Source organism: Dipodomys spectabilis, unplaced genomic scaffold (assembly GCF_019054845.1).
Source record: "Dipodomys spectabilis isolate Male_0828 unplaced genomic scaffold, ASM1905484v1 ptg000266l, whole genome shotgun sequence".
Taxonomy (NCBI): Eukaryota; Metazoa; Chordata; class Mammalia; order Rodentia; family Heteromyidae; genus Dipodomys; species Dipodomys spectabilis.
In genome coordinates, this window is record NW_024870943.1 from 2,199,364 (window position 1) to 2,227,316 (window position 27,953).

A 27,953-nucleotide genomic window follows, 5' to 3' on the forward strand; every position below is an offset into this window, starting at 1 on the left:
TTCTTAGTTTATCATACACATGTACATATTAACCTGTATCTATTTACATGCACAATATACTTATACATATATACATATATTGTAGTTTGACAGGGATTATTTTATTGTTTTGTTTTTTTTATTCTTTGCTTTGCTTTTTTTTTACTTTACTGGGATTATTTTTAATCAATATATGGTAAGAACTCGAGGCATTTGATGTTGTTGTTCTTGTTTGTTTGTTTTTGGTTGGTCATGGGGCTTGATCTCAGGACATGATTTATTCATCTAAGACAGCCACTTTCAGCCACACACCACTTCAGTTTTCTGGAGGCTAACTGGAGATAAGAGTCTCATGGACTTTCCTTCAATCCTTGACCCTGTACTCTCAGCCTCCTGAGTAGCTAGTATTACAGGTATGAGCCACCAGTGGCAAGCTTCTGGTGACTTTTATTTGTTTTTGTTGTGGCAGTTCTAGAGTTTGAATGCAGGGTCTCAAGCTTACTCAGCTGGTCATCTAAGCACTTGAACCATGCCTCCAGTCCTGCTTTTTGTTGGTTAATTGGAGATGGTTTCTCTTAAACTTTTCTGTTTGGATTGGCTTCAAATGATAATCCTCCAGATCTCAGCCTCCTGAGTAACTAAGATCACAAGCGTGAGCCACTAGCACCTACTTTGTCTTTCACTGAATATTGTTTTAGTATAGTATCCTCCTGCCTCAGCCTTCCCAAGGGCTGGGACTACAAGATACACTGTCATAAATCATTTCAAATAGCTACCATTTCTTTACATTTTTAAATGTGGGAATATTTTAAATCCTCTCTTTTCAATATTCTGAATACACATTGCTCTGTCATCAGTGACCATGCAGAAAAACCTACAGGACATTTTGTTTTTCAATCATGGGGCTTGAACTCTGGGCCTGGGCACTGTCCTTCAGTTCTTTAGCTCCAGCTCTACCCCTTGTGATACAGAGCCATTTCCAGTGTCCTGGTGGTTCACTGGAGATAAGAGTGTCATGGACTTTCTTGCCTCGGCTGGCTTTGAACTGTGATCCTCAGATCTCAGCTTCCTGAGTAGCTAGGATTACAGGCATGAGCCACCAGTGCCCAGCCCAGAGGACATTTTTAAGTGAAATAAACCAGGCACAGAGGGAGACATATCCTGCACAATCTCACTCACATGTGATTTTAAAACATAAACTCACAGAGGTGGAGGGTAGGATGGGGTTGCCAGGGTCTGTAGGGCTGGCGAACAGAGGAAAGATCCAGCAACAGCCTAGAGGTACCATGTGGCGGGGGGAAGGGGCTGTAGCTTCCCCCCCCCCCACCCCCGCCCTCTGCCCGGTGGATGCCATGATCCTTCCAGCCAGGACCAAGCCTCTCTAGCTTGTCACGTGTGAGTCTGTATTTCTGCATACTCGCTCTGCATGGCGGGCTGGCCCTGTGGCTCCTTGGGCTTCCTCCCCTGAAAGCTGAGCGTCGCGTAGTGGATCTCATCTACCTCTACGTAGTGGGCATCACCTTCCTTGGAAGAGGAAACCTTGGGAGGCTGGCACAGGAAACTGTCCTCTGCTTCAGATTTGGTCTTGGGGCCCTGGGGGCAGAGCATGTGGAAGTCAGAGGAGGACAGGGGAGTAGGATCAGGAAGGGGGTTCCAGTGGACTGGGGGTCCCTTCATCCACACATCCACCAGAAGACTCTTAGATTGGCTCAGCAGAACATAAAAAATCAGTAATTTTACTAGACGCTGAAAGAAGGAAGCAGGCTAAGAAAGAAATTTGAAAATCAATTCTATATACGAGAGCCTCAACCACAACCACAAATACTGAGGAATAAACCTAACCAAAGAGGCTGAAGTAACTCTACAAAGAAAACCACACAACCTTGAAGAAAGAAACTGAAAAAAGGTACTAGAAGGTAGGAAGGCCTCCCCTGCTCACACACCTCACCTGCCCCAGGAAGGAACCAGACCCCATCCCTGCCAACTCCTTGATTTTAGCCCAATTAGACCCACTATGGACTTACAGGACTGTAAGACTACATATATATGTATGTATATGTATACACACACACACACATTTTTTTTTTCCGGTCATGGGGCTTGAACTCTGGGCCTGGGCACTGTCCCTCAGTTCTTCAGCTCAAGGTGAGTGCTCTCCCGTTTGAGCCACAGAACCATTTCCAGTTTTCTAGTGGTTTATTGGAGATAAGAGTCTCATGGACTTTCCTGCCCAGGCTGGCTTTGAACCAAGATCCTCAGATCTCAGCCTCCTGAATAGGTAGGATTACAGGCATGAGCCACCGGCGCCCAGCTGTAAGACAATATTTTTAAGTGATAAGTTTAAAGGAAGGTTATGAAGATTTTATATGTTAGCTTGGCACCAGTGGCTCAAATCTGTAATCTCAGATACTCAGGAGGCTGAGGTCTGAGGATCACAGTTTGAAGTCAGCCCAGGAAGGAAAGTCCATGAGACTCTTATCTCCACTTAAACACCAAAAAGCCAAAAGTGGTTAGAGCAAAAAAGCACAGGGACAGTGTACAGGACCTGAGTTCAAGCCCCATGACTAGTATACATATACACAGAAATGATACATGTTTAAGAAAATAAGTGTCAAGGGCCGGTGACTCATGCCTATCATCCTAGCTACTCAGGAGAGTGAGATCTGAGGATCTCAGTTCAAAGCCAGCCTGGGCAGGAAAGTCCGTGAGACTCTTATCTCCAATGAACTCAGAAAATGGGAAGTGGTGCAGTGGCTCGAGCAGTAGAGTGCTTGCCTTGAGCTGAAGCGCTGAGGGACAGCACGAAAGAAGTTTGAAGCTACTGATAATGTAATGAGTGGGGATGTATGGCACCTCCCTGGGGGGGCAGGGCCCGTTCCCAGCCCCACCCTTCACACAAGCCCTGTCTATACCACTGGCAGAGACATTGCTCCTCCCCTTTTTTCATGAGTATGTAAATTAAGATCCAGTCCTGCTTCAGGCTGACCACCCACCAGGAGCTCCACTGGGCCAATCCCATATGGCAGAGAGACCAACTCCACACCTCTACCCCAAAGCCCTCTGCAAGCTGAATTGCAAGAAGCCACACCTTTCTGGCTCCATCCAACCCCTTAGTCAGTCCCTTCATTGGCTGCCAGCCACCACCTCTGGCCTCCAATGTCCCTGTCCTTCTCTTCCCAGCCATGCTACTGCCAGACTAGACAGTGAAAATGAAAGTTGAATGGTGTCTGTTTGTCACCCATGGCTGTGGTTGCCACACTCCACTTCTCCAGGCTCACTTCCTGTGGTCAGCCCTGGCCTCTCGCCCTCTTCCTTACTCTTTGTTCTTCTACTCACTGGTCAGCCCAGTGTGTCTGAGTATGGGGACCAGCTCTACCCTCTGCCAGGCCGACTCTAAATGGCGGACTTCCTGGGCAATAACAGAAACCACAACTCAAGCTACAGATTGAGAAATCAGATCCTGGAAATAAACTAGCATCTATAATGTAGAAAGAGCTCCTACAATTCAACAGCAATGAATAAATAATCCAACTGCAGAAGAAATGAAGAAATACAGTCTTGTGCTCATTAGGATAACCACTATTAGGAAAACTAAATGAAGGCAGGAGTAGGTGCCCTGTAATCCTTGCCACTTGAGAGGCTGAGATCTGAGTATCGCTGTTCAAAGCCAGCCCAGGCAGGAAAGTCCATGAGACTCTTATCTCCAGTGAACCTCCAGCAAACCTCAAGTGGCGCTGTGGCTCAAGTGGTAGAGAACTAGCCTTGAGCTGAAGAGCTGAGGGACAGTGCCCAGGCCCAGAGTTCAAGACCCATGACTGACAAAAAAAAAAAGGAAAAAACAAGGACCTTTTTAAAAAAAGAATGAAATGTTGTCTCGTGTGACAATGTAGATAGGCCTCAAGGACATGTGTGAAGTGAAATAAGGCAGTCACAAAAAGACAAGTAGTACGTGAGCCCACTTGCACTAGTCACCCAAAGTAATTACACGTGTAAGAATGTAGAGCAGGACCGCGGGAAAGCTGGCCGCAGAGGCCCTGTGACCCTTAGGAGCAAGAAGCCAACCTGGGTCACACTCAGGGAGGAGGAAGAATCCAGGGAAGATGCTGGATGGCCACACCCACACATGCACCACGATGCCACGCCCACAACTGCGGGGCCACGCCCACACCACTCACCTGCGGGCCACCACAGCAGGCCTATGTGAGGCCACGCCCACACCCGGCATTCACGAGGCCCCACCCACACCATGCACACAAGAGGCGCGGCTCACACTGCTCACCTATAGGGTCCCGCCCACAGCACGCACCCGCGAAGCCACGCCCACACCTGCTGGGCCACGCCCATAAATGTACATGTACACAATCACTCACGAGGCCCCTCCCACACCAGTCACTCACGAGGCCTTGCACATACCTCGCACCAGCGATGCCACGCACACACCACACACCTGCAGGGCCACCCACACACTATGTCCATGCGATACCACTCCCACACCATGCACATGTGAGACCCCGCCCACACCACTCACCTGTGGGGCCCCGCCCACAGCATGCACCTGCGGGGCCACAGCCACATCATACTCATGTAAGGCCACACCCGCACCGGGACCAGTGCTGGAATCCGTGACACAAGCTGTGGCTGCCGCTGGCCTTGATGACTTCCTCCTGTAGGACCGGACTCTGAATAAGGACACAGGGGGCTTTTCAGGTTGGCGAGGCTAGGGTGCAGCGGGCAGAGCTTCACCTCTACCCCAGTTCCCCATTAAACCCTTTGAGGCAGGTGGAGATGGGGGGGGAGGGGTCCTGGGCCCGTCCAGAGGCTCCAGTGTTGAGAAGGGAGGAGCACGGCTGCCCCCCCCTTCGAACCCTCGGGTATCCAGGTTCTTCCAGCTGTGGGCTCCGGGCTCTGTGTCCGGCTTGCCCTCCCCGCACCCCAATACTCACAGGAGGAAGAGGAGGCAGACGCCCAAGAGGAGCAGGATGACCCCGCCGGCGCCACCGGCAGCCCCCAGCAGCATTCCCGACAGAGACTCCGCTTTGCCTGGGGAAAGAAGGGCGTGTTTTGTGGATTCCCCTCCAGGACTTTCCTTCCTTCCCCCACCTTATCCCTGTTGGACCCCAAACTTAGACTTTCCAGACCCCTTGTGTCTGAAAAGTGCTAGCTGGCAGCTTGTCTTCATTGAAAATTATTATTGTTGTTGTTGTTGTTGTTGTTACTATTTGGTGGTGCTGGAGTTTGAATTCAGTGGCTCACTCTTACTAAGCAGGTGCCCTGTCACCAGAGCCCCAACTTCAGCAATAGCCTTGCATTTTTGCCTAGTAGGCCTCTGAGGGGGATCCTCCTGACTAGGCCTTCCCCCTAGCTGCAATCTCAGGCACCCTCTACCACACCCAGTTTGTCTGTTGAGATGACACTGGACATCATAATATTTTTCATATTGATCTCTGAGTTGGTTGGTTTGGCCAGGGAAACTCCAGGCCTCACAGCTGGGCTCCTCTTTGAAGCTGAGTGAGGCAGCTGACTTTGGGGTCGAGTGGGGCTTCCCTCCTCCAACCCCTCTCCAGCCCAGTGGGCACTCACTCTGTGGGGAGATGGTCAGGGACATGTGCTGGGCGCCCAAGACATTCTGAGCTTGGCAGGTAAACTCCCCACCCTGCTGCAGGTTGACTGGAGAGAGTTCCAGCATGCCTGGGTCAGAGGGCTGAGTGGGGCACAGGCTCAGGTTACCCCAGGACCAGCTGAGTTTGGCAGGGGGGTGGCCATCTGCAGAGCATAGCAGGCGAAGAGCCTGGCCTTCTTGAACCGAGACAGATGAGCCATTCCTGAGGGCTTCCGGGGCTGCAGAGAGACAGATATACAAGAGAGAGGACAGAAGGATGCTGGGGGCCAAAGAAGGGAACGTTCACGTGTATGCACACATACAGATATGAATGCATGTACACACATGCACACACGTGCATACATGGACACATGTGCACACACAGAGAGGTGGACAGAACCATTCATTGCCCATTTCCATTGATAAAATAAAACCAGAGCCCCCCACTCCATTGTCCAGGGATGCTCCCAGAACTAGGGCCCATGGGGCCATGGGCAGCACCGTCCTAGAGCCCAAGGATGGACTCAGGTAAACAGGGGACGAGCCAAAGCCCAGCAGAGCTGAGGTCTCCAGAGCATGGTGCAGGATGTCCATGCGTGTCCACGTGGCTGTGTCTCCTCCACAAACAGAGACTCTGGTTGTCCACACGTGTCCACATAGCTGTGTCTCCTCATGAGCAGAGCCCCCACCCCCCACCCCCCACCCCGGGCTGGTGGAAGGAAGACCAATGAGAACACACAGGTGGATGAGGACAGGAAGGCCCGTCGAAGGCCTGCAGTGTGCCTGTCTCCCTGTTCCTATGCTGGCGGAGGGCCATGACCAGAAGTTGAGGGGGGGGGGGGACATGATGATGGGTGAGGAGGACCACATTCCTGAGGTAGGGTCCCACCCTGCCCGCAAGGCTCCTCCTACCTGAGCTGGTTCCTTCGGACACTGCCATCAGGGTCAGGTTCTGTGGGGAGTCTGAGATAGAACATGGCAGGTGCATCAGTGGTGTGGCCGGCCGGACATCTGCCCTCCATCCCCAGGAGGTATGTAAGTGGGGAGCAGTGGGGCTGCATCCTCCTTCCTCCTGTGCCTAGCCCTCTTGCCCTCTGTCCCCCCCCCCCCCCCTGCAGCATGTCCTCTCCACCAGATGCCCAGGGGCCCAACCCAGCTCTCACATGAGATGCTGAGCTGAATGGCCGCACTCCTGGTCACATTGGCTGCAGGCAGGGTCACCTGGCAGGTGAGGTTGGTGCCATGGTCCTGGGGCTGGGGGGTGAAGGTGAGCACTGCCGACTGGGTGACCTGGGGACCCAGAGGGGACACAGAGGCCAACCTCCAGGAGAAGATGGGGGGTGCCCCCTGCTCACAGGCCCAGGGCACAGAGCAGGTGATATTACTGGGCCGGCCGGCTTCCAGGGTCCCCAGGAGAAGGATGTTAGGGGTGCGGTTCAAGGCTGGTGAAGAGAGAGGACACACGGGTCAGTAGGGAGACCCTAAGGAAGCTCACACTCTGACCCAGCTCCTCCTGGGAGCCCCTTGTGTTCTCCCCCGCCTCCCCCCAGGATGGGGTCCCATCAAATCCTCCCTGTGGCCCCCACAATCTTTTCCAGGGTCCACCTGGGGAGGGGACTTACCTGTCACTCTCAGGGACAGTTTGTTACCAGTATAAGTCCATTTTATATTCCCTCTCTCTACTCGGAAGAAGTACGTCCCCTTGTCTTTCTCCCTGGCGTTTCTGATGCCCAGGGAGCAATTGTTGATCTTGGGATCCCCGAGGAGGTGGAATCGACCCTTTTCTTCCTCGTGCACCTGTTGCGCTGGGTCATTTGTGGCCACCAGAATCTTCAGCTTTTCAGACTTGTACCAGTAGCCATGGACTGGCATCCCTTCCATTTCCCCCTCCCTGGGGTAGGAGAAGGAGCAGGGCACATGGACACAGAGGCCCTCCTGCACCGTCACCTGACGCTGTACCTGAAGGCTGTACAATTCATTCTGCTTCTTCCTCCACTCCAGCCCCACACACCCCCACAGTTTCAGCAGCAGCAGCAGCCACATGTCCAGCTGGTGCAGTGGGCTCACCATTTGCAATCTGTTTTTCTAGGCTCTTCTTTGAGGAACCAAGGGCAGGGCTTGGAAAAAGAGCTACACAAAGGGGAGGAGGAAGAGGAAGTGGAAGGGAAGAGGGAGGAAGCCTTAACCCAGGCACTGTCAGGGCCCCATCAGCCCTCCACCATCCACGGGCACCCCTGGACCCTGACACGAGAGGGAACCACCCATCCCCTAACCCACCTCCTCCCTCCCTGGTGATGTTCTTCCTTCGTGGGGGGACATTGCTAGCATTGCAAAAAGCAGGTCCCCTCTGATGGCTCCCCAATGGACTGTGGGTGTTGGTGAAGCCAAGGAGGAGATGAGAGGCCAAGAGAACCAGGAGGCCCCATCCAGTGAGCCACGGCCCCTCCTCCATCCAGCGTGGACCTGGACACCATTCTGGTGGAGTAAGCGAGCACTGGGAAGGAAATAGTCATTGACGTGGGTGCATTGGGAGCTGCCCATGGCAGGAAGCTCGGTTGGGTCTGGGGGTGGTTCTCAGGCTGGGTGCGGGGCTGCACTGGCCCATGACAATGTATTGTCGCAGGCCAGGCACCAGTGGCTCACCCCTGTAATCCTAGCTCCTCAGGAGGCTGAGATCTGAGGATCCAGGTTCAGAGCCTGGGCTGGAGAATCTGTGAGATTTTTATCTCCTTTGAACCACTAAGAAGCCAGAAGTTGGAGGTGTGGCTCAAGTGGTAGAGTTTCCAGCCTTGGGTGAAAAAAGCTAAGGGAAAGTGGTGCAAGCTCTAGTACTGGTGTGTGCATATGTGCCCCCCGCCCCACTCACTTTCTGAATCATATCCTGTGAGCCTCTGGGGCTCCTTTTTCTTGTCTCAATACTGCTCTAGCAGAAGCAGTTACAACATCCCTGTGGTCAGAAGGGACCATGCCACCTCATGGCCTCTCATTTATAAAGAAAAGCAGAAGCAAGAGAGTGGGCATGTCGACTCTTGCCTGCTGTCTCCATGCCATTCAAGTGTAAACACATCTGAGGACCGAGTACAGAGAGGGGGCCCAAGGACACAAGAGAGACGCTAGACTTGGGTAGAGAGAGCTTGGTGGCCTTCTTGATCCATGTATTCCATTTTCCAAAAGGCACGGAGGTCCAGGGTGTTGGGAGCCGACAGTAAAGTTTAAGGTCATCTTGACCCTGGTGTTTACTTGAAGACACATACAAGGAACTGGCTTACTTAAAAAACACCAGGTGCCCAGGATTGCTTTGCTATGTCTGCAGAGTTTGTTTTACTTTCTACCAGTTGACCTTGTCTTGTTTTTACTGCACTCTGTTTTTACTGAAATTTTCCTTGTTTTTCTGGACTATGGTAACCTTATGTTACCTCTTGACTTCTAATAGTATATAATAGGGAAAGTTAAAAATAAACGGTACTGCAGTCTTGAGCTGCAGACCTCCGGACCCCATCCTTTGTCTTATGTCTTTAGTTTTCCGCATCCTTGCCCCCTAATTCAGGATTCCCTTTTGTTGCTGGCAGGCTCCAGCAAGTGGCCTCCGAACAGGGACCTGAAAACCTGGGATCACAGCAGAGGACCCCGCTAAGGTAAGAGGATGTCCAGAAACTTAAAATAGAGAACAGGAGAGAGTATAGTCGGGAGTAAGAAATTATGGGGCAAGGTAACAGCCGCACGCTATATGTGCAGGCTCTCAAGGGAATGCTTCACGCTCGAGGAGTGAAAGTTAGACAGAGTCAGTTAGAATGTTTCTTTCACTTTGTTGGGGAAGTATGCCCCTGGTTCCCAGAGGAACTTAGCAAAAAAAAAAAAAAAATGGAAAAAAGGATTCAGGGACACTATGATGCAAATGGCCAGTAAGTTAAAAACATTGCTGCTTTGCAATTGTCTGGTATCTGTGTAGCCTGCAGGTTCTGTATTGGTGTTGGAAAAATTAGGGTTACCAAATTAATTGCTTAATTGCTATTCCAGTTTGCTCTTATAGGTTTTTTAAGTTTCCAGCAAGTCCAGAGCAAAGCACAGGATTCTTACAAGTTTGTCAGATGTAACCTTGGCTCTTAATAAGTTTCAGGTAAGAGCATGCTTAAAAGCTACTTCTATGTTGACCACCTTGTTGCTTTTAATTGGAGTAAAGTGGCCTTTTATAAGACTCATTGATCTGCAAACTGGTTCAAAGCCAGCCTGGGCAGCAAAAGGTCCCTGTGAGACAGTCACCGCTACTCAGCAGAGTTGCTTTGGCACTCAAAGTGACAGAGTGCTAGCCTTGAGCTGTAGAGCTGAGGGACAGCACTCAGGCCCCTGAGTTCAAGTCCAGCGACCAGCTAAGGGAAATGCAAATGAGGCATTTATCCCAGTGTAGAGAAGACATTCCTGGGACAAGAGCAATGGAGGAGCATCCAGAGGCAGTAAGCCACTGCTTGGATGACAAAAATGTTAAATCCTAGAGTCATTTGTGCGTGGCCCTTCAAAAATTGGTCAGAGCCAGGAGGTCATAGGAAGATAGTTTGTAAGCATGCCTAATGTCCATGACTATCTACCTTGTAGGGACAGAAGCTTGTTAGTAATCTGTGATAGTACTAAAAAGCTGAAGTTATAAAATGTGGGGGCTGGTTTAAATCACAACCCCTGTGTGTGCCAAAAGCCCTAATTGGCAGTAACTTTTGATCTAACACCAGCTACATGAAATTTATCTGCTCAAGAAAAAAGTTTGTAAACCTGAGAGTGTGTTTCTATTAACATCTGTCTAAAGGCCTGCACAGGTGACTTAGGCATTTTTAGGTTCACTAGAGGTCACATTCCTAAAGATGCTATTACAAACCAGAGTGTGAAACAAGCTACACTGCTGTAGCCGAAGAAAAAGTCTGTGCATTTGTCAAAAGTTAAAATATTGTTCTTAATGACATCTAACCCTGGTAACCTCTTTGTAAAATAGACTAAGGTTATAGGTTCCTGGCTAGGTAGGATCAACACCCCTGAGTCAGCTTGAAGAAGTTACAGAAGATGAATCTTCGCCAATCATCCCCTTTTTAGAACAAGGGACCAGAGTCATTAAAAAAATGTGGCAATGGGGGCTGGGAAGGTGGCTCAGTGGTAGAGCGCTTGCCTTGCACGCATGAGGCCCTGGGTTCGATTCCTCAGCACCACATAAGCAAAAAGAAAAAAGCTGGAAGTGGCACTGTGGCTCAAGTGGTAGAGCGCTAGCCTTGAGCTGAAGAGCTGAGGGACAGCACCCAGGCCCAGAGTTCAGGCCCCAGGACCGAACCCAAAAAAAAAAAGTGGCAAAATAGACAGAAGAAAAAATCATGGAAAATAGGAGTGCAGGCCTGAGCCCTCTATATCTGCCTAGAAAATCAGCCTTATTAAAAGAACTATCTAGTTAAAAAAGGTTGTCATCTTGGTAAATTGTCCTGGGCTATTGTCTAAATAGTCTTAAAAACTAGTGGGGCCACAGCCTGCCAAGCCTATGTATTACTTGTATCTTTAACCAGTCTGTGTAGAAATTTACAGCCCAACACGAGGTGTGACAGTCCCTTGGAACCACTGAGAGACCCTGCTGCTGCTGCTACAGCCTGACAGTCACCTGGAGGAAATCTACATCATTATCCTGACTACCTCCATCGTGGAAAAAGTAGACTAAACTCCTGCCTGATTCCATCTTTTGGATGGCTTCGCTTTGTCCTTGTTACCATATACCTACTCTAATTTTACTATGGCTACTCCTCTTGCTGGGGAGACTAGCAAACATTGTATTGCTCATTCCCTACACTGCTTTGCCATTATGGGACTTCCTAAACATATTAAAACTGATAATGGTCTGGGATATGTTGGACAAGCTTTTCAAACTTTTTGTAAATCTTACCAGATTGTTCACTCTACAGGTATTCCCTATATTCCTCAAAGACAGGAAATTGTTAAACAAGCCAACGGGCTGTTAAAATACCAAATTTTTTTAATTAAAAGGGGGGAATTATACCTCTTCTCCCTTGTTAGTATTCTTCTCACGCTTTATTTGTACTAAATTTTTAAAGCTTAGATTGTAATGGCCTTTCCCCAGCACAGCGGTTTTGGGGGAAAAAAAGAGAGCAAAGAGCTTTTGCCCAAGTTAAGTGGAAGGATCCTTTAACAGGTGATTGGCACGGGCCCCGATCCAGTTTTAACTTGGGGTCGAGGACATGTTTGTGTTTTTTCGCAGGAAGAAAATAAATCCCACTGGTTGCCTGAGCATTGAGTTAGGATTGTGGAGGCTCATTCAGATGACACAAACGCTGACACATTGGGCTTATGTGCCAGATCCCCCAATTGTACACCCTACAACTTGGGAGGGAGTTGAAGTACTCATTCACATCAATAGATCAGCATACAGTACAGCCCCCGATTCCTTCATCCAGCACACTAAGATGGGAGATATCTCAGCTTCAGGCATTGGAACTCCTTTATGCTTTACCACCAACTCTAAAGGCTCCATTCCAGGCTGTATTATAATGCTATCCATGACTCATAAAATTTGGATCCCGGACAAAAATCAAATGTACAATATACAGATGACATCTTTACCAACTGGGCACCCAGTTCATGCAAATTCTACTCCATCCTATATGATCCCCTGTTGCATTAGTTCTTCACAAATAGTATCTACAGGAGAGCCTCATCCAATAAGGTACAGACATGTACAGCCATTTGTTACCAATATTTCTGGAACTAACTCTCAATTAATGGACTAGTCTGGAGCTAATCTTACTAATAAGTACAATCCTGGGCTGTGGTGGATGAATGGGCATCCTCAACATCATGTTTGGATGCTGGTGGCTGCACTCAACAGCATAACCTGGCCCAATTCATTCTTTAAAAAAAAATATGAGTTGTGATCACCACCTTATGTCATTATGTATGGACTGTTTAATATTTCTGTAGGAGCTAATTATTTTAATGTTACCTGCTCTAATTGTTCTTTTACTAATTGCTCGTATAGCGGCATAACTAAATCCATACTTATTGTTAGACAACCATCCAGGTTGGCCTTCATATTTCCATCTTTCTGTCCCTACCTCCCAAGTGCTAGGATTACTTAGGCGGCAGAGACAGGTGGACCATGAGTTTTCAAGGCCAGTCTGGGCTACATAGTGGGGGGGGGAGAGAAACACCCTAAAACTGAGATTGAGCCAAAGCCCTTTCCCCTGGTCTGGGGAACCAAGGCTCCAAGACTCTGCACAGCGCAAGAGGCTCAGGGGAGGCGGGTGCAGCCTCCAACACGCCTGCATTCTGACCACCTGATGGGGTGGGAGGGGAGGGGGCAGATGTTGGGAGCCGACAGTAAAGTTTAAAGATCATCTTGACCCTGGTGCTCACTTAAAAGCACATACAAGGAACTGGCTTACTTAAAAAACACCAGGTGCCCAGGATTGCTTTGCTATGTCTGCAGAGTTTGTTTTACTTTCTACCAGTTGACCTTGTCTTGTTTTTACTGCACTCTGTTTTTACTGAAATTTTCCTTGTTTTTCTGGACTATGGTAACCTTATGTTACCTCTTGACTTCTAATAGTATATATTAGGGAAAGTTAAAAATAAATGGTGCTGCAGTCTTGAGTTGCAGGCCTCCCAACCCCATCCTTTGTCTTATGTCTTTAGTTTTCCGCATCCTTGCCCCCTCATTCAGGATTCCCTTTTGTTGCCGGCAGGCTCCGGCACCGGGGTAAGGTGGCATCATTTGGATATGTCCCTTGAAACTTCCGATGCTGAAATCCTATCTCCTAGCTCCTATGGTGATAGCAGACAGCTCCCTCTCTCCCACCCTCCCCCGGTGACCTGTCATGGAATTCCCACACTCAGCAAGTGTACCATTCTTCCAAAAAATGCCTTCCATTCGCCCACTATGCCCGAGTCCGTCAGCCAGCTACCAAGTTCTGCCCTCCATCTGTGACCTATCTCACCCCAAAGGGGTCAAGGCACTGCAGGGGCAAGGGGGTGTCCCCTTCTGCCCAGGACAGGCTCTGGCTCTAGGGAGCCACCCCCCCCCCCACCCCAGGAATGAGGTGCTCTCCAAGGTGCTGGTGCAGACTGAGCTTCCTTTGGAGCTGTCCGCAGCTCTCTGGAAAAGCCTGGTGGCACAAAGCAGAAGGCCAATGAGGTGGGAGACCCTCTCATGTCCACCGGAGGAGGCTCGGAGGCGAGGAAAAGACCTCTGCTCCTCCCCCTCGTCCTCCTGCCCACCCTCGGGAACGACCTACGTGCAATGTCAACGTTGTCACCTTGCCAAGGGCAGGGACGGTGGCTGCTCGGTGCTGCCCCCACATGGTGAGGAGTGACACGGAGAATGTTTGCGGGGCTGGACTTTGTGTGTGGCTTCATTACATAGCATAAGCTGCTCTAGAACTCAAGACACCATCCAGGTTGGCCTTCATATTTCCATCTTCCTGTCCCTACCTCCGAAGGGCTAGAATTACTTAGGCGGCATAGACAGGTGGACCATGAGTTTTCAAGGCCAGTCTGGGCTACATAGTGGAGGGTGGGGGGGTGGGAAACACCCTAAAACTGAGATTGAGCCAAAGCCCTTTCTCCTGGTCTGAGGAACCACGGCTCCACGACTCCGGACAGCGCAAGAGGCTCGGAGAGGCGGGCGCAGCCTCCAGCGCGCCTGCGTCCTGACCACCTGACCGGGCGAGGCGGGGCTCGAGCTCAGGACATTCTGGGAAGACTCGGAAGGGAGAGCGATCAGAGGAAGGTGGTCTTGGAAGTCTACGATCTCCCATATCCCATCCAGGCCTCTGTCACCGGTCCTCCATCCTTGGGCTGCACCTCTGGCTTCGCGTGCCGTGTTGTGCACTCGTGTTCCCGCCCAAAGTCTGCACAGTGGTCCCGCTACCTACAGCCCCCCAAATCGCTGACAGGTGAGGGTCTGTGAGGGGTGAGAAACTCGCCAGCAGTAACCAGACCCCTTTCTCATGCAACTGCGCATACGCACTACTCCTGGCGCCGCTCTGACCCCAGCTGTGGAATCCGCCGTGCGCATGCGCCAATCCCAACACACACACACACACACACACACACACACACACACACACACACACACACACACACACACACACACACACACACACACTTCTCATTCGCAACCCCAACAAACCAGAAATCATATGCTCAGTAATTCCCTTCATAGCCTATAAAACACACACAAAGTCAGCAATTCGCCTCGTTTTACGCATACCGCACGGCAACAGCACACAAACACAACGATAGTACAGTTCGCCCGGCTCTACGCCCGTACGCAGGCGCAGAAGAGAAGCCAGGCACTGTATTTTGGGAGAAGTAGGCAGAATGGAAAAAAGAGCTGCAAGGGTTGTCGGGAGTTGTAGGCAAAGCAGTCTCGAAGACACCGGCGCCTTGGCGGGACTGTTGCATTCTGGGAGCCATAGCAGGGCTGTTCCGAGGCCTTCTGGGAGTCGTAGTCTCAGAGCCACTTCCGCTCCCAGCTTCCGCGTTCTGGGCGTGGAGGTCCGCGCCGCGTTTGGCCCGGGTGAGTGTTCTCTCTTCTTCCTGCCGCCCCCCGATCCCAGCATCGGAGTGGCCTGCGCCCCGTGCTTCGGTGATCTGGGAGGATTGACGGTCCCTCTGGACCAGAGTGGCGAACTCGCCTCTAGTTTCCAACGCCTGTGTCCCAAATGCCAGAACTCCCGCTTCGGGCACTGTGGTCCTGCCCGCCACCCGGCAGGAGTCAAAAACTTGGGGTGTGGGGGGGATGGGGGAGGGAGGAGGAGGCTAGGGGACGCCGCTCAGCCGTGACAGATGAGCCTATGGTCCCGGGAGGTGAGTCCTGCAGGATTAGAAGCTATGTGGAGTGGAGTCAAGGGCCTGAGTGGTGAAGGAGGCCAGCCGATGACGTCAGAGAAGACGTCACATGGTCTCTCACAGACCATCCGCATTTCTCAGAGTGAGATGACGTGCCTGTTACCCCACCCACTACTGGGGAAGCGATGGTGGCTAGGTGGAGTGTTCGAGGCCAGACTCTGCTACCTACTGGGCTAGGGAAACCCAGCCTGAACATATGAATGGATGAGTGGTATATACCCCAGGCCAGTCTTGGGTACGTGTAGAGACTCTGTCTCAATCTAGGCAGAAAGATAGCTCTATTAGATACAGAAAGACCGAATAGACTATAAAAAAAAAATGTCTGTCTGTCCATGGCCAACTTAGTTTGTGTGGCAAGTTCCAAGCCTATGTAGCCAAACCCCATCTCAGTCAGCAACAAGTAAGTAAATAAAGTGAGATTAGGCTCATAGCAGGATGCTAAGGAGGCCTTTGTCCAATGGTTCAGGAGAAACCATGGGGTAGACTCAGCCCTGCCAACCTCCGAGTTGATGGCCGGCTCGAGGGCTGTGCAGACACAGCTGTGCGTGTAACCCGCCTCTCTCTCCCCGTGCAGGTGCAGCCGACCCCTCCCGCCCCGGCCTCCGTGCCCCAACCATGCCTGCCCCGACGTGCGCCTCGTGCCAGGCGGCTCGCGCCGCCCTCCGCCGCCCGCGCTCGGGCCAGGCGCTGTGCGGCGCCTGCTTCTGCGCTGCCTTCGAGGCCGAGGTGCTGCACACGGTGCGTGCAGGCCGCCTGCTGCCGCCGGGCGCCGTGGTAGCCGTGGGCGCTTCGGGCGGCAAGGACTCCACGGTGCTGGCGCATGTGCTGCGCGCGCTCGCGCCGAGCCTGGACATCACGCTGCACCTGGTGGCCGTGGATGAGGGCATCAGTGGCTACCGGGACGCCGCGCTGGCAGCCGTGCGCGACCAGGCGGCCAGCTGGGGGCTGCCGCTCACCATTGTGGCCTATGCGGACCTCTTTGGGGGCTGGACGATGGACGCCGTGGCCCGCAGCACAGCCGGCTCGGGCCGCAGCCGCTCCTGCTGCACCTTTTGCGGGGTGCTGCGGCGCCGCGCGCTGGAGGAGGGGGCGCGACGCGTGGGGGCCACACACATCGTGACAGGTGAGCGCATGCGCGGTGGCGGGTGGGGCGCGCGGGCGGGGAGGGCACTGAGAGGGCGCACCATGAATCAGAGCCTGACTCTCCCCTCCCCCCAAGACTGGTGAGGCCGGGCTGGGGCCAGGCAGAGGGTCCCGAAAGACTTCAGTCTTGGCCTGGAGGTCTCCCTGACTCCCTGCAGCCCCTCCCGGGCCCTGGCTGTCCTGGGTTCCCGGGTCTCCATGACCCCCTCCAGCCCCTCCCGGGGTCCCCCACCCATCCCCACCCCCTGCAGCGATCCGGCGGAGCGAGGACCCCGCGCCCTGACCCACACGGCTCTCTCCCGCCTCCAGGTCACAACGCGGACGACATGGCGGAGACGGTGCTCATGAACTTCCTGCGGGGCGACGCGGGGCGGCTGGCGCGCGGCGGGGGCCTGGGGTCGGCGGGCGAGGGCGGCGCGCTGCCGCGCTGCCGGCCGCTGCAGCTGGCGTCGCAGAAGGAGGTGGTGCTGTACGCGCACTTCCGCCGCCTCCGCTACTTCTCCCGCGAGTGCGCATTCGCGCCCGAGGCCTTCCGCGGGTACGCGCGCCAGCTGCTCAAGCGCCTGGAGGCGGCGCGGCCGTCGGCCGTGCTGGACCTGGTGCACTCGGCTGAGCGCCTGGCGCTGGCCCCCACCGCGCGCCCCCCGCGCCCCGGCTCCTGCTCCCGCTGCGGGGCGCTGGCCAGCCGCGCGCTCTGCCAGGCCTGCGCGCTCCTGGACGGCCTCAACCGCGGCCGCCCTCGCCTGGCCATCGGCAAGGGCCGGCGCGGGCTGGACGAGGGACTGGGCGAGGCGGGGCCGGAGGATGGAGCACCGGGTAATGGGGGGCCGGGGTGCACCCCTGCCGCCACCGCCGAGACCAAGGCCGGCCCTGCAGCCTCTCCGGTCCCTGTGGGCCCAGGTGAGGATGGAGACGGGGCTGTAGCCGCTCTGGGCCCGGTGTGATGCCGCCTGGGTCCAAGGGGGGAAGCACGGGCCGCACAGCTGGGTCCAGGTGGGCTGGGGCTGCTCACTGAGCCCCTCAGTGGGGCCTGGACGGCTGGATCTGGCCCAGTCTGCCCCCAGAGAGGTAAACACAGTCACAGGATGCGAACAGTGAGCACCATCTGCGGACACCTGCACTTCATCCCGCCTTGCCCTCCAGATGGAGCTGATGGAGCAGCCATGCGGAGGATGGTTCCATCCCTTCCGGGTCTCCATGTTCCCTCGAGGGTGGAGGAGGCTGCTGGGCTCCAATGACAGCATTGGAAGTGGAGCCAGCTCCGCCCTCGGGGTGCACACTGTTTGGGGGAATGGAAGGCAGGAGGTGGAGGAGGCCGCCAGGGCCCTCCAGTCCCGAGTCCCAGGTCACAGCGCGAGGCTCAGGAGGGGGTGAGCCCCTCCACCTTCCCTGGGGACTCGCTCTCAGCCTACCTCCCGAATACTGGCCTGAATCTTTCTCAGAGATGTGCACCTTTCCCATCATCCTGCCTTGACACTGCCCCCTTGGCCCACCCAGCCCTGGCCAGGAGACACTCTCAGACCCTTGTGTTCCATAGGGCTGGTGGGCAGGACCGATGTCCAGCCTCTCCAGGTTGCCCCAGTAACAGCATCAGCATCACCATCCAAGTGTCCCTCCAGCACTTGCTGTATGTGTATAGGGCTCTGGTGCAAGGGGCCTGCCCACCGCCCTCTGGACTGACAGTCTGCAAGAGACCTAGCAGTTGTCAAATAAATATTTAACATCTGAGAGGAGCAACTGTCCCAGCTTTTTTCGAAGGGGGAACATGGGGAAAGAGGAAGCCTCCAGGAGCCCCTGAAATCTGAACTGGCATCTGGGCCATAGGCATTGAAGCAGAGATGGCATAAAAGGCAGCAAAGAAGCCAGCAGCCCACTGGCAGGGGAGAGGGCTCCCTGGGCAGAGGAACCTCACCCCGAAAGAGCCAGGATGTGAGAACAAATTTGTCCAGCCTGGAGAGAGCCATTCAAGGGGGCCAGATCAGAGACCATGGGAGATGAGCAAGGTCAGAGGTAGAGCCGGGGTCTTGTCATGTACAGGGTCCTGAGCTCAATCCTCAGTACAGAGCTGAGGGAAGATGGCTGAGGCCATGCCCGTGTGCCCAAGAAGCAACCTGCCTCTGGTTCAGTGAGGAGACTGGTGATAATGGGCAGGTGGGGGCCCCCAGAGCAGGAGATGACACCCAAGGGTGCACCAGCAGCCCTTGAGAGGACAGGGGGTTCTTGCTCCTTTTGTTCTGCAGCCTGCTGGAAGCCTGGAGAACCAATTACAGATGCGGTTTTGCATTTAACTCTGAACTTGAGGAGAGCCAGGGATAGTTAAGCCCCATGGCATTGGGGCTTAAAGGGCCACCAGCCCAAATGGGAAGGTGCAGTTCACAGCTGTGGCCACGAGGGGGCACCATGACACCGCCTGTGCACCAGGCGGCCATTGACTGCAAGGCTGCCAGTGTTGAGGCATCCTGCTACCTCCGCAGGTATCTGCACCAGGAGAACAAGGGGACCGTTGACCCCAGGACCACCCCTGGGCTGGTTCACACATTCCCCACATTGATTGAGGCAGAGCTCTGCAAGGCAGGGTGAAGGAGAGAAGGACCATAGGTATGAGGCTAGCCCAGGTACAAGTGTGAAAAAAATAATAAATCGAAGAGCAAAAGACCAGAAGTGGCTCCAGGGTAAGGTGTCTGCGTAGGGAACCCGAGGCCCTAAGTTCAACCCCCAGTACTGCCCAAGGGAGAAAATGTGCTCACTGAGGAAGAAGTGCAAACCCTCTTGGTGCTCAGGATGGAAAGAACAACAGGAATTCAAAGATCATGTCAGTCCTAGAGATCCACTGAAGTGAAGGTGTTTTCCCACAGACAGCATTGTGAACTCTTGAAGAGTTTGCTGAGGGCAGGAGGGCCAGCCGGGCTATGGCTTTGTAAAGACAGAAACCCTGCACAGGACAAGGACCCTTTCTGCCTGTTGACTGAGGTCAGGAGCATTCTCTCCTCTGGAGGGTCTGGAAGGTAGACGTTGCCACCTGCCACCTCTGTGGGCTCTCCCCTGGCTGGGTCAGTGGGGAACAGGGACCACTGAGACAACAGGAATTGGGCTCCTAGATCATCCCACTGGCTCAGCCGATTCCCATGGTCCCTGCCTCGTGCCTGGTGCCAGACCATGCACGAACGAAGCAGGCAAGCACCCTGCCCTAGCCCAGCCCCAGTGCGAATCGTGTTTCGTTCATGGCTGGTTACTGCCAGCCAGGGTGCAGGGCAAATCCTGTCCTGTAAGAGCTGACACTCATTGATATGTCTGAGTAAGAAAGACAATAAATAACACATGAGGGGCGTCCAACTTGGCTAGGTGCCAACGAGAGAAAAACCCAGCAACAAACAAGGAAGCAGGCGAGCAAAGCAATTACCAATTAAAATGAAGCGTGGGGAGGGAGTTGAGATGTCAGCTGTGAAGATGATGATGGAGAGAGGAACTTTCACGCTGAGACGCGAAGGGTGGAGTGGGGGGAAGCGTGTGTGTTGGGCAGGAGGAATAGCCGAGACCCAGGCCCTGAAGTAGGCAGATGCCAGCCTGGGCATCAGAGGAGGGTCTGTGGCTGATGGAAAGTTGCTACCCACCGCCGGCCCTGGGGCAGTTGGGTTTGATTTCAGTCCCAGCTGGGCCCTCACCTGGCTTTGGGACAGGCCTCAACAGGACTGGACGTGAGGCTCCAGTTGGGATGCTCTTGCACCTGCCCAGGCCAGAGATAAGGCTGGTTGGCTTGGCTAGAGGGAGGCCGAGAGGAGATAAGTGGGTGGAATCCTTGCTCTATTTTGGAGCTGGGGTGACAAACTGCCAAAGCTGGAGGTGAAAAGAGCCAAGGAGAAGTCACACTGCACCTAGCTCGCGAGCCAGGGAGCTGAGGGAAGACTGGGGACCATGGGGAGGGCTTAAAGGAGAAATGGGATGAGGTGGATGCTGGAAATAGAAAGGACACGGGCACAGCAGCCGGCACTGGGGGCATGCGGGGTGTTCACCCACGATGTACGCCTAAGAGATGAGCCAGAGAGGTTGGGCCACCCCACGGCCACCTGGCAGGAGTGGAACGGGGGCACGGAGCCAGGTGGGTTCGAGTTCAAATCCTGCCTCTTGTCACTTGCTCACCACGCAGTCTGGGGCACCTGGCCTCATTTGTCTTTTCACTTGTGAAGTGGGGGATGAGGTGGGCACCCCCTGGCAGCGCTGAGACACAGAATATGAAAAGCTGCTCCTCCCAGAACCCCCACCCCCACCCCAGGGAGGACAGAGGGAGGTCTGTTTGTCCCTCTTATAAATTATCTGCGCTCACTCCAATCCTTTCCAGGCTACTGGCTGGGTGTTTAGCAACCAAACATGCTGGGTTCAAATCCCGGCTCTGCCACCTCTGCCCTAACCCTGGTTTCCTCGGCCACACCCGGGCACCAGCGTCTGTAATATTGACTAACTTTTCTGAGGATTCAGTGTGACGCTGGCGGTTTCGATGTTTGTGCTTGGTAAGAGATGGGCCGCGATGGCTCACACGAGAGCGTCAGGAGAGGACCCCTGTACCCTGGCTGGAGTGCTCTTCCCACGCCCCCACCCAGCACGTCTGCCAACACCAAGCCTGACCACAGCCTCCCTCCGCTTCCGTCATGCCTGTCATGCCTGTCCTTCACCGTAGGATGCCACCCGCCCTCCGTGGCTCTCTGTGGTCACCCACAGATCCTTGGCCTCCCGAGGCTGCCCTCCAGCCTGGGCACTTTCTCTGCCTCTGTCCGGCCTGCTGGAGACGATGCCCCCCCCCCATCCCCCGCGTCTGCCCATTCCCCCTCCCGACCCCCAGGCAGCATCCTCAGCCCCCTGACCCCTGAAAAATAGAAGCTACTAGGAGGAGGGTGCGGCCTCCACTTCCTGGCCTCCACCTGGCCCACGCCCCTTCCTCTTCCTCTCCCTGGAACAATGGGAAGGTGGCTCTCCCCAGGTCTGGAGTTAATCCCACCACTTAGCTGGCTGCCCGGCTCCACTCACTGAGCCACACCGAGCCACCTCAGAGCCTTGTGCAACCTGGGGCGGGGCCTGACCTCGTCTCACTTCCGGTCCCACGCATGCAGGGGAAGGATCGGCTGAGCTCCTTCACTTCACACCGAGGCCCTGGTGGAACCGACACTTCGATTTCCGGCTGGGAGGCCTTGGGCAAGCCACAGCTTATCTTTTTCTCTCTCTGCCTCAGTTTCCCAGTCTAAAATGGGGGTCTAAAAGAGAGCGCCTACCCTGTGTGTACCTCAGTTTATCCTCCATTCCTTTCTCATCACCCTGGCCTCTAGTCCTAGACTCCTCACACCCCCTCCACCTCAGGACATTTGCACACCCTTCTCCCAGTCACAAAGCCCTCAGGACTCAGTATATATTGTGTTCAGTTATTTTCTTTCTTTTTTTTCTTCCAGAATATAAGGCAGCAATTTATTTTGGTTTATTTGGTTCATTATTGTTTCCCATGCCTAAAACCGTGTGTGTGTGTGTGTGTGTGTACATAGTAAGTGCTCAATGAACACTGATTGACAGGAGGGAGGGAAGGCGGTGGACAGGGCTCTGGTGGAGTACCAGCTGGCCAAGCAAAAGACCCTGAGTTCAAGCCCCACGTCCCTGCAAATGAAGGAGGAGGAGGAGGAGAAGGAAGACACAGACTAAAAAAACAAATGTGCCCTGTTTTCTGTCGCATGCAGACTCTAGATCTAAATGTGAGCAAATGAGATGACATGAACATCAAAAGGGGCCTCTTTGCAGAGGTGCCAGTGGCTCACGCCTATAATCCCAGCTACCCAGGAGGCTGAGGTCCGAGGATCACAGTTCCAAGCCCGCAGGGGCAGGAAAGTCCGTGAGACTCCTATCTCTAGTGAGCCACCAAAATTAGAAGTGGAGATGTGGCCCAGATAGTCGAGCGCTGGCTTTAGGGGAAACAGCTAAAGGACAGAGTCCAGGTCCAGAGTTCAAGCCCCAGTACCAGCACATACAAAAAAAACTGGGAAGGGGAGAGGAGAGCTACAGAGAGGAGCAAGTGAGGGATCAGGGACTGAGAGGGTATGGAGGCAGAAGGGTATGAGCGAAGTACCTTGCAATGAAGCCCAGTGCACAATAAAACACGTAAACAAATAAAACGTCTCCACACCGCCCATCTCTTGGTCTCCACACCCCATCTTGCGGTCAATCCTTCGGAGCCTCTGGTCACCTCAGCTCACCCCCAACCTATGCATTTCTTTGGGGCCTCCTCCGCACTCTTCGTCCCCCCAGAGGTGCATCTGGAACATGTGTGTGTGCATGCACACACGTGTGCATGCCCGCCCGGTTGCTGTCCTGCCACTTCACCGCTCAGAGAAGCCCTGGCCTACAGCCACCAGCAGCCCCCGTGCCAGCCTCTTCTGTGTGCCCAGGGTTTTTCTGCCACGAAGGTTGGGCTGGGCTGGGCTGCGCTGTGCAGGCCTCGGCTCCCCATGGAGTCATGCGCTCGTGCACTGGACAGGCATGCGGACTAGATGCACAGTGGGGCAGCCTGGCTGGCGGAGCAAGACCCCGGCTGCACCCTGCAGACCCCTGGGAAGGAAGTGGCCAGGAAGCCTGTCTCCCCCCCCGAATATCAGGTGGAGGGCTCCCCACATAGGAGAGGGAGGACCAAGTCTTCTGAGTCACCCAGCACCGCCACCCCCATCCCAGGGCTGGGTCTGTCGTGGGACTACAAAGACCTGGGGACAAATTACAATCATTAAGGGAATTTAAGAGGCTGGGGGAGGGGCTGCGGAGGGCAGGACCGAACCCCCAGGACCAGGACCAGTCCCGGGCCGGCTGGACCTCTCCCCTTTTCCTCCATGCTCCCACCCCGGTGTGAGTCTCCATCTCTTCCTCTCCCCCCCCCCCCGCCCTCCCTCCCTCCTTCCTTCCCAGCACTTTCCTCTGAACCCATACCCCTCCCCAGATTTCACTCACCCACCACCCAATCCACCCATCCAGCGCCCCACCCGCCTGGCTCACCTGGGGTCATCTTTCCCGGCTGCCCAGATTTTGGCATCTTTCACCAGGGCGGGTCTCAGCTTTGGTGGCTGTTTCTTTGGCTAGAGAGGGGAGGGAGGGGGGAGAAGAAGGGGGGGAGAGAAGAGAAGGAGGGAAGGGTGGAGGGAGGGAGGAAAGGGGGAGGAAGGGAGAGAGAAAAGGAGAGGGAGGGAGGAATAGAGGGAAGGGGACAGAAAGGGAGGGATGGAGGGAGGGAGGCAGGGGGGAGGGAGAGAAGGAGGGGAGCAGGGAGTTCTGGAATGGAAACTAAGCAATAAAAAAAAAAAGGGCAGCAGGGTGGTGGGGGCAGGGCATCCACCTGACCAGGGATAAAAGGCTTTGCTGGCGTGGCTGGGGAGACACCACCCCACCTCCTCCCACACCAGAGGGACCTGAGCGAGCATCGTTGTCCGTGTCCTCACCGGAGGGCCTCCAACCCCACCGCTCATCCATCCTCCAGTCTGTCTTGCCTCCACGTCTCCAGGGGCCTCTTGCAGATTCCCTCTCTCCCGTCTTCTACCTGCATCTGCCAGAATGTTCCTTCTGCTGGCAGCCCTCCACATCTTGGCTGGAGGTAAGAGAGCAGAGAAGCTTCTGGAAGAGCTGGAGCACAGGTTCTGGAGTGGATGCTGGAGGAAGCCTGGTCCAGAAAGCCCAGAGCTCAGGTTTGGGGGGGGCATGGGGGGGGTGGAGGCAGTCCTCACTGGGATGTCATAGGAAACAGTGGGGTTCCGGAGAGAGGCAGTTGGAGGAGGTGAGTAAGGAATGGGGGGCCCACAGGGGTCCTCGAGTGAGTCCTGTCAAGATGGTAGACCCTAGGACTCTGCTTGGTCACCGTGGGGGCAGAAATGATGTGGCAAAGGTGGTTGTTGGGGTGTGGGGGGGGAGGGGGGTCGTGGGGTGGGTCCTGGGAGCATCATTTCTCCAGGGAAATGTCATTGAGGGAAGGGTCCAGAACATCCTGGTGCCCCCAGGCCTATGGCTCTCCTGGCAGAGTCCCATGAGGTCCTGAGTTCAATCCCCAGTCTTCCCCCGCAAAAAATAAAAGCCTTCCTGGCTGTGAGCACAGAGGCGTGGGTGGCGGGGCCGGGGGGGACGCAAGGAGATCCTGGGCATCCTACAGGGCTGGGGTTGGAGAAGATGGGGTTACCTGCTCGGCCTGTCCACTCGCAGCCCGGGCGCAGAGCCCGGTGGATGACGATCACAGAATCATCGGCGGCTATGAGTGCAACAAGAACTCGCAGCCGTGGCAGGCGGCGCTGCTGGCCGGCCCGGGGCGGCGTTTCCTGTGTGGAGGGTCCCTGCTCTCCGACAAGTGGGTCCTCACTGCTGCCCACTGTGCTCGCCCGTGAGTGACCCTCCCTCCACACCCATGCCCGGTGTGCTTTAGAGTCTGCAGCCACGTGCCTGGTTTGCAGGGGGGTGAGGGGGGTCTACAGAAGAGCCTAGAAGGAAAGGCAAAGCTCAGGAGATAGAATCCAGCTAAGATTCCTGAACCCAGATAAGCTTTTCTTTTCTTTTCTTTTCTTTTCTGAAAGAAATCTACTCCACAGCCCGTGGGCCAGTGCATTCCAGATTCATTCCACATTCAGGGCACAGGATCTTGAGCATTACCTAGAACTTAGAACCCAGTTCAGAACAATTCTACCCCTCAATCTAGAACCCATCTTTCAGCTGTAAAGATATTGAGTCAGAACCTAGAACTCCTTCCTGATCTAAGTAAGGCTGAACTTGGAGTTGAACCGACAGCTCCTCTTTGAGCATCTCAGCACTCTGAGTGCTGCCTAAAATTTCTATCCCAGGATAGAGGCCATAATCTACAGACTCTCAAGAACTCAGAGCTCTTCCTAGCTTCTGCATCCCAGCCTTGACAGACTCTGCCCAGTAGAGTCACCTGTCTCCAGACTAATGCCACTATGTAAGGTTCAATCTAGAACACTCAGGGAACCTCTAGAGTAACATAAAGCCAGAACAAAATCCAGCTTTTAGTTCCTCTGATCCAGAACATCCTCTAGCGCTCTATCAAGGTTTACAGATTCATCTTAAAGTCTGGGGTTCAGACCAAAGTTGAGAATCAACAGCCCCCATGGAAACCTATCATTTACTCCAAAACAGGTCTCACCTAGAACCAAGAGTTCACACTAGATCATACGCAAGAACATAGAAAAAAGCTTACTCCAGAGCTTGATCTCAGCACCTAGATCATGTAGAATCTGCTAGCTTGGGTTGTGATCCATTGCTGGTTATGGAATTCTCAGCCTGTTCTGGAAGCCTTCATCAAAATCCAAAACCCAAACTGAAGTTACACACCGAGGCCAGTCAGAAGAGAATTCTTAGCCCATCCCTACAACCGGAAGCTCACATCAGAGTCTAGAAGTGATGCCGAGGTCCGGATTCGCTCTAGAATCTAGACTCAAGTCTAACACGTGACAAGGTCTAGAACTCAGAACCCACCCAGGCTAGAACCAGCCGGGGGCCTGTGCTAGCATATGGGTTCTGAGGAAGAGCCTAGAGCTAGAACTTAGGGGATCAGTTAGAACCCAAAGAATAGGTATCTTCACACCCCCAAGAATGAAGCCAAGAACACAAAGCCTTCTACACAGGGCCAGAAACTCAAGTGCAATGCAAAAGGGGAGTGGCCTCGGGTGAGGCTGAGTGAGGCCTGGCAGGGCTCGGCCAGGTGAGGCCAGGACAGGCTAGGTGCAGAGGCCATCTCCCGCCAGGGAGGGAAACCGGTGGGGGAGGGAGGGGCTCTGGGTGGGCTCTAAGCCTGGTTCCTCTCGGGGTCCCGGGCCAGGATCCTTCATGTGGCCCTGGGCAAGCACAACCTGAGGCGGTGGGAGGCCACGCAGCAGATCCGGCGCGTGGTTCGCCAGGTGCCGCACCCCCAGTACAATCCCCGCACCCACGACAACGACCTCATGCTGCTGCAGCTGCAGCGGGCCGTGCCACTGGGGAGAGCCGTGCGGCCCATCGCACTGGCCTCCGCCTGCGCCAGCCCCGGGACACCCTGCCGGGTGTCGGGCTGGGGGACCACCTCCAGCCCTATCGGTAAGGAGTGGCATCCCGGGGGGACAGATGTGGGGACCTTCTTAATATGGCAGGAGAGAGCTGGGATCTGGAACCTGGGTCTGAGGGAGTAGTTTGGGGCCTGGACCCCTGAGTCTGAGGGAGGAGGCTGGGGCCTGGACTCCTGGGTCTGAGGGAGGAGGCTGGGGTCTGGACCCTTGGGTCTGAGGGAGGAGGCTGGGGTCTGGACCCTGGGTCTGAGGGAGGAGGCTGGGGCCTGGATTCCTAGGTCTGAGGGAGGAGGCTGGGGCCTGGACCCCTTCGTCTGAGGGAGGAGGCTGGGATCTGGCCCCTGGGTCTGAGGGAAGAGGCTGGGGTCTGGTCCCTGGGTCTGAGGGAGGAGGCTGGGCCTGGGCTGGGTCCCAGTGTAGGGCATGCCCCAGTTCTGACCCCGTGTGTCCCCACAGCCAATTTCCCCCCAACCCTGCGCTGTGCGGACATCAGTGTCTTTCCGGAGCAGACCTGCCGCCAGGCCTATTCTGGAGCTATCACGCCCAACATGGTGTGTGCTGGCGTCCCCCAGGGCGGGAAGGACTCTTGCCAGGTGAGGCAGGTTCTGGAGCGGTGGGAGGCCCTGTCTGGGGATGGGCACCAAAGCCCTCAGGAGCCGAGGTCCAGTGGAAAAGCAAGGAGCAGGACCCCCCAGCTGGGCCCAACCCTGGGTCCAGGCTGTGCTGCCTCTCAGCCCCAGGACCTTGGGACACTCAGTTTCTCGGTGTCTCAGGCAGGCGTGAGGTAGAACTTCTCAGGGAAGGCAGTGAGGGTGTCAGGGAGAGGCAGAAGCAGAAAGGGTGAAGACAGCGCTCTGCAGACAGAGAGGAGATGGAGGAGCCAGGACCAGCACAGGACAGTCATGGTGGTGGGGTGGGGGACACCAGCGTGGGGCCCGAGGTGGGGCACAGACACCAATGGGGGTCCAGTGAAGAGAAGCTGTGCCTCTCCGGGACTGGGGAGGGAGGTGGAGTCTCACTCAGCTTCCCTCCCTCGGCCTCAGCCTGACTCTGCCTCTGTCCCCCCCCCCATCAGGGTGACTCCGGGGGACCCCTGGTGTGTGGCGGACAGCTCCAGGGCCTCGTGTCCTGGGGGATGGAGCGCTGCGCCATGCGTGGCTACCCTGGGGTCTATACCAACCTGTGCAAGCACATTGGCTGGATCCAGACCACCCTTCGAGGCCCTTGAGGCCCCCTCCCGCCCCCCACAAAGTGATTGCGTGTCAGCTGCCCCTCTGTGTCCTCAGACCCAG

The 27,953-nt window shown here is 54.8% G+C and overlaps 3 protein-coding genes across 3 annotated transcripts; 2 read left to right on the top strand and 1 right to left on the bottom strand.

Annotated features, from left to right (window-relative positions):
* Window positions 1-1,109: 1,109 nt before the first annotated feature.
* LOC122125620 (sialic acid-binding Ig-like lectin 13) lies at window positions 1,110-7,681 on the bottom strand. Its single transcript, XM_042700154.1, has 7 exons — window positions 7,201-7,681; window positions 6,742-7,020; window positions 6,491-6,541; window positions 5,560-5,817; window positions 4,923-5,019; window positions 4,508-4,658; window positions 1,110-1,572 (listed from the first exon to the last, which is right to left on the bottom strand). The coding sequence occupies exons 1-7, from the start codon at window positions 7,646-7,648 to the stop codon at window positions 1,369-1,371; spliced, it is 1,488 nt and encodes a 495-aa protein (XP_042556088.1). The 5' UTR covers window positions 7,649-7,681; the 3' UTR covers window positions 1,110-1,368.
* Window positions 7,682-15,099: 7,418 nt separating this feature from the next.
* Ctu1 (cytosolic thiouridylase subunit 1) lies at window positions 15,100-18,314 on the top strand. The gene is made up of 3 exons (XM_042700157.1): window positions 15,100-15,134; window positions 16,041-16,589; window positions 16,919-18,314. The coding sequence occupies exons 2-3, from the start codon at window positions 16,082-16,084 to the stop codon at window positions 17,551-17,553; spliced, it is 1,143 nt and encodes a 380-aa protein (XP_042556091.1). The 5' UTR covers window positions 15,100-15,134; window positions 16,041-16,081; the 3' UTR covers window positions 17,554-18,314.
* Window positions 18,315-24,166: 5,852 nt separating this feature from the next.
* Klk14 (kallikrein related peptidase 14) lies at window positions 24,167-27,889 on the top strand. The gene is made up of 5 exons (XM_042700089.1): window positions 24,167-24,215; window positions 24,815-24,989; window positions 26,439-26,692; window positions 27,118-27,254; window positions 27,737-27,889. The coding sequence occupies exons 1-5, from the start codon at window positions 24,176-24,178 to the stop codon at window positions 27,887-27,889; spliced, it is 759 nt and encodes a 252-aa protein (XP_042556023.1). The 5' UTR covers window positions 24,167-24,175.
* Window positions 27,890-27,953: the final 64 nt, after the last annotated feature.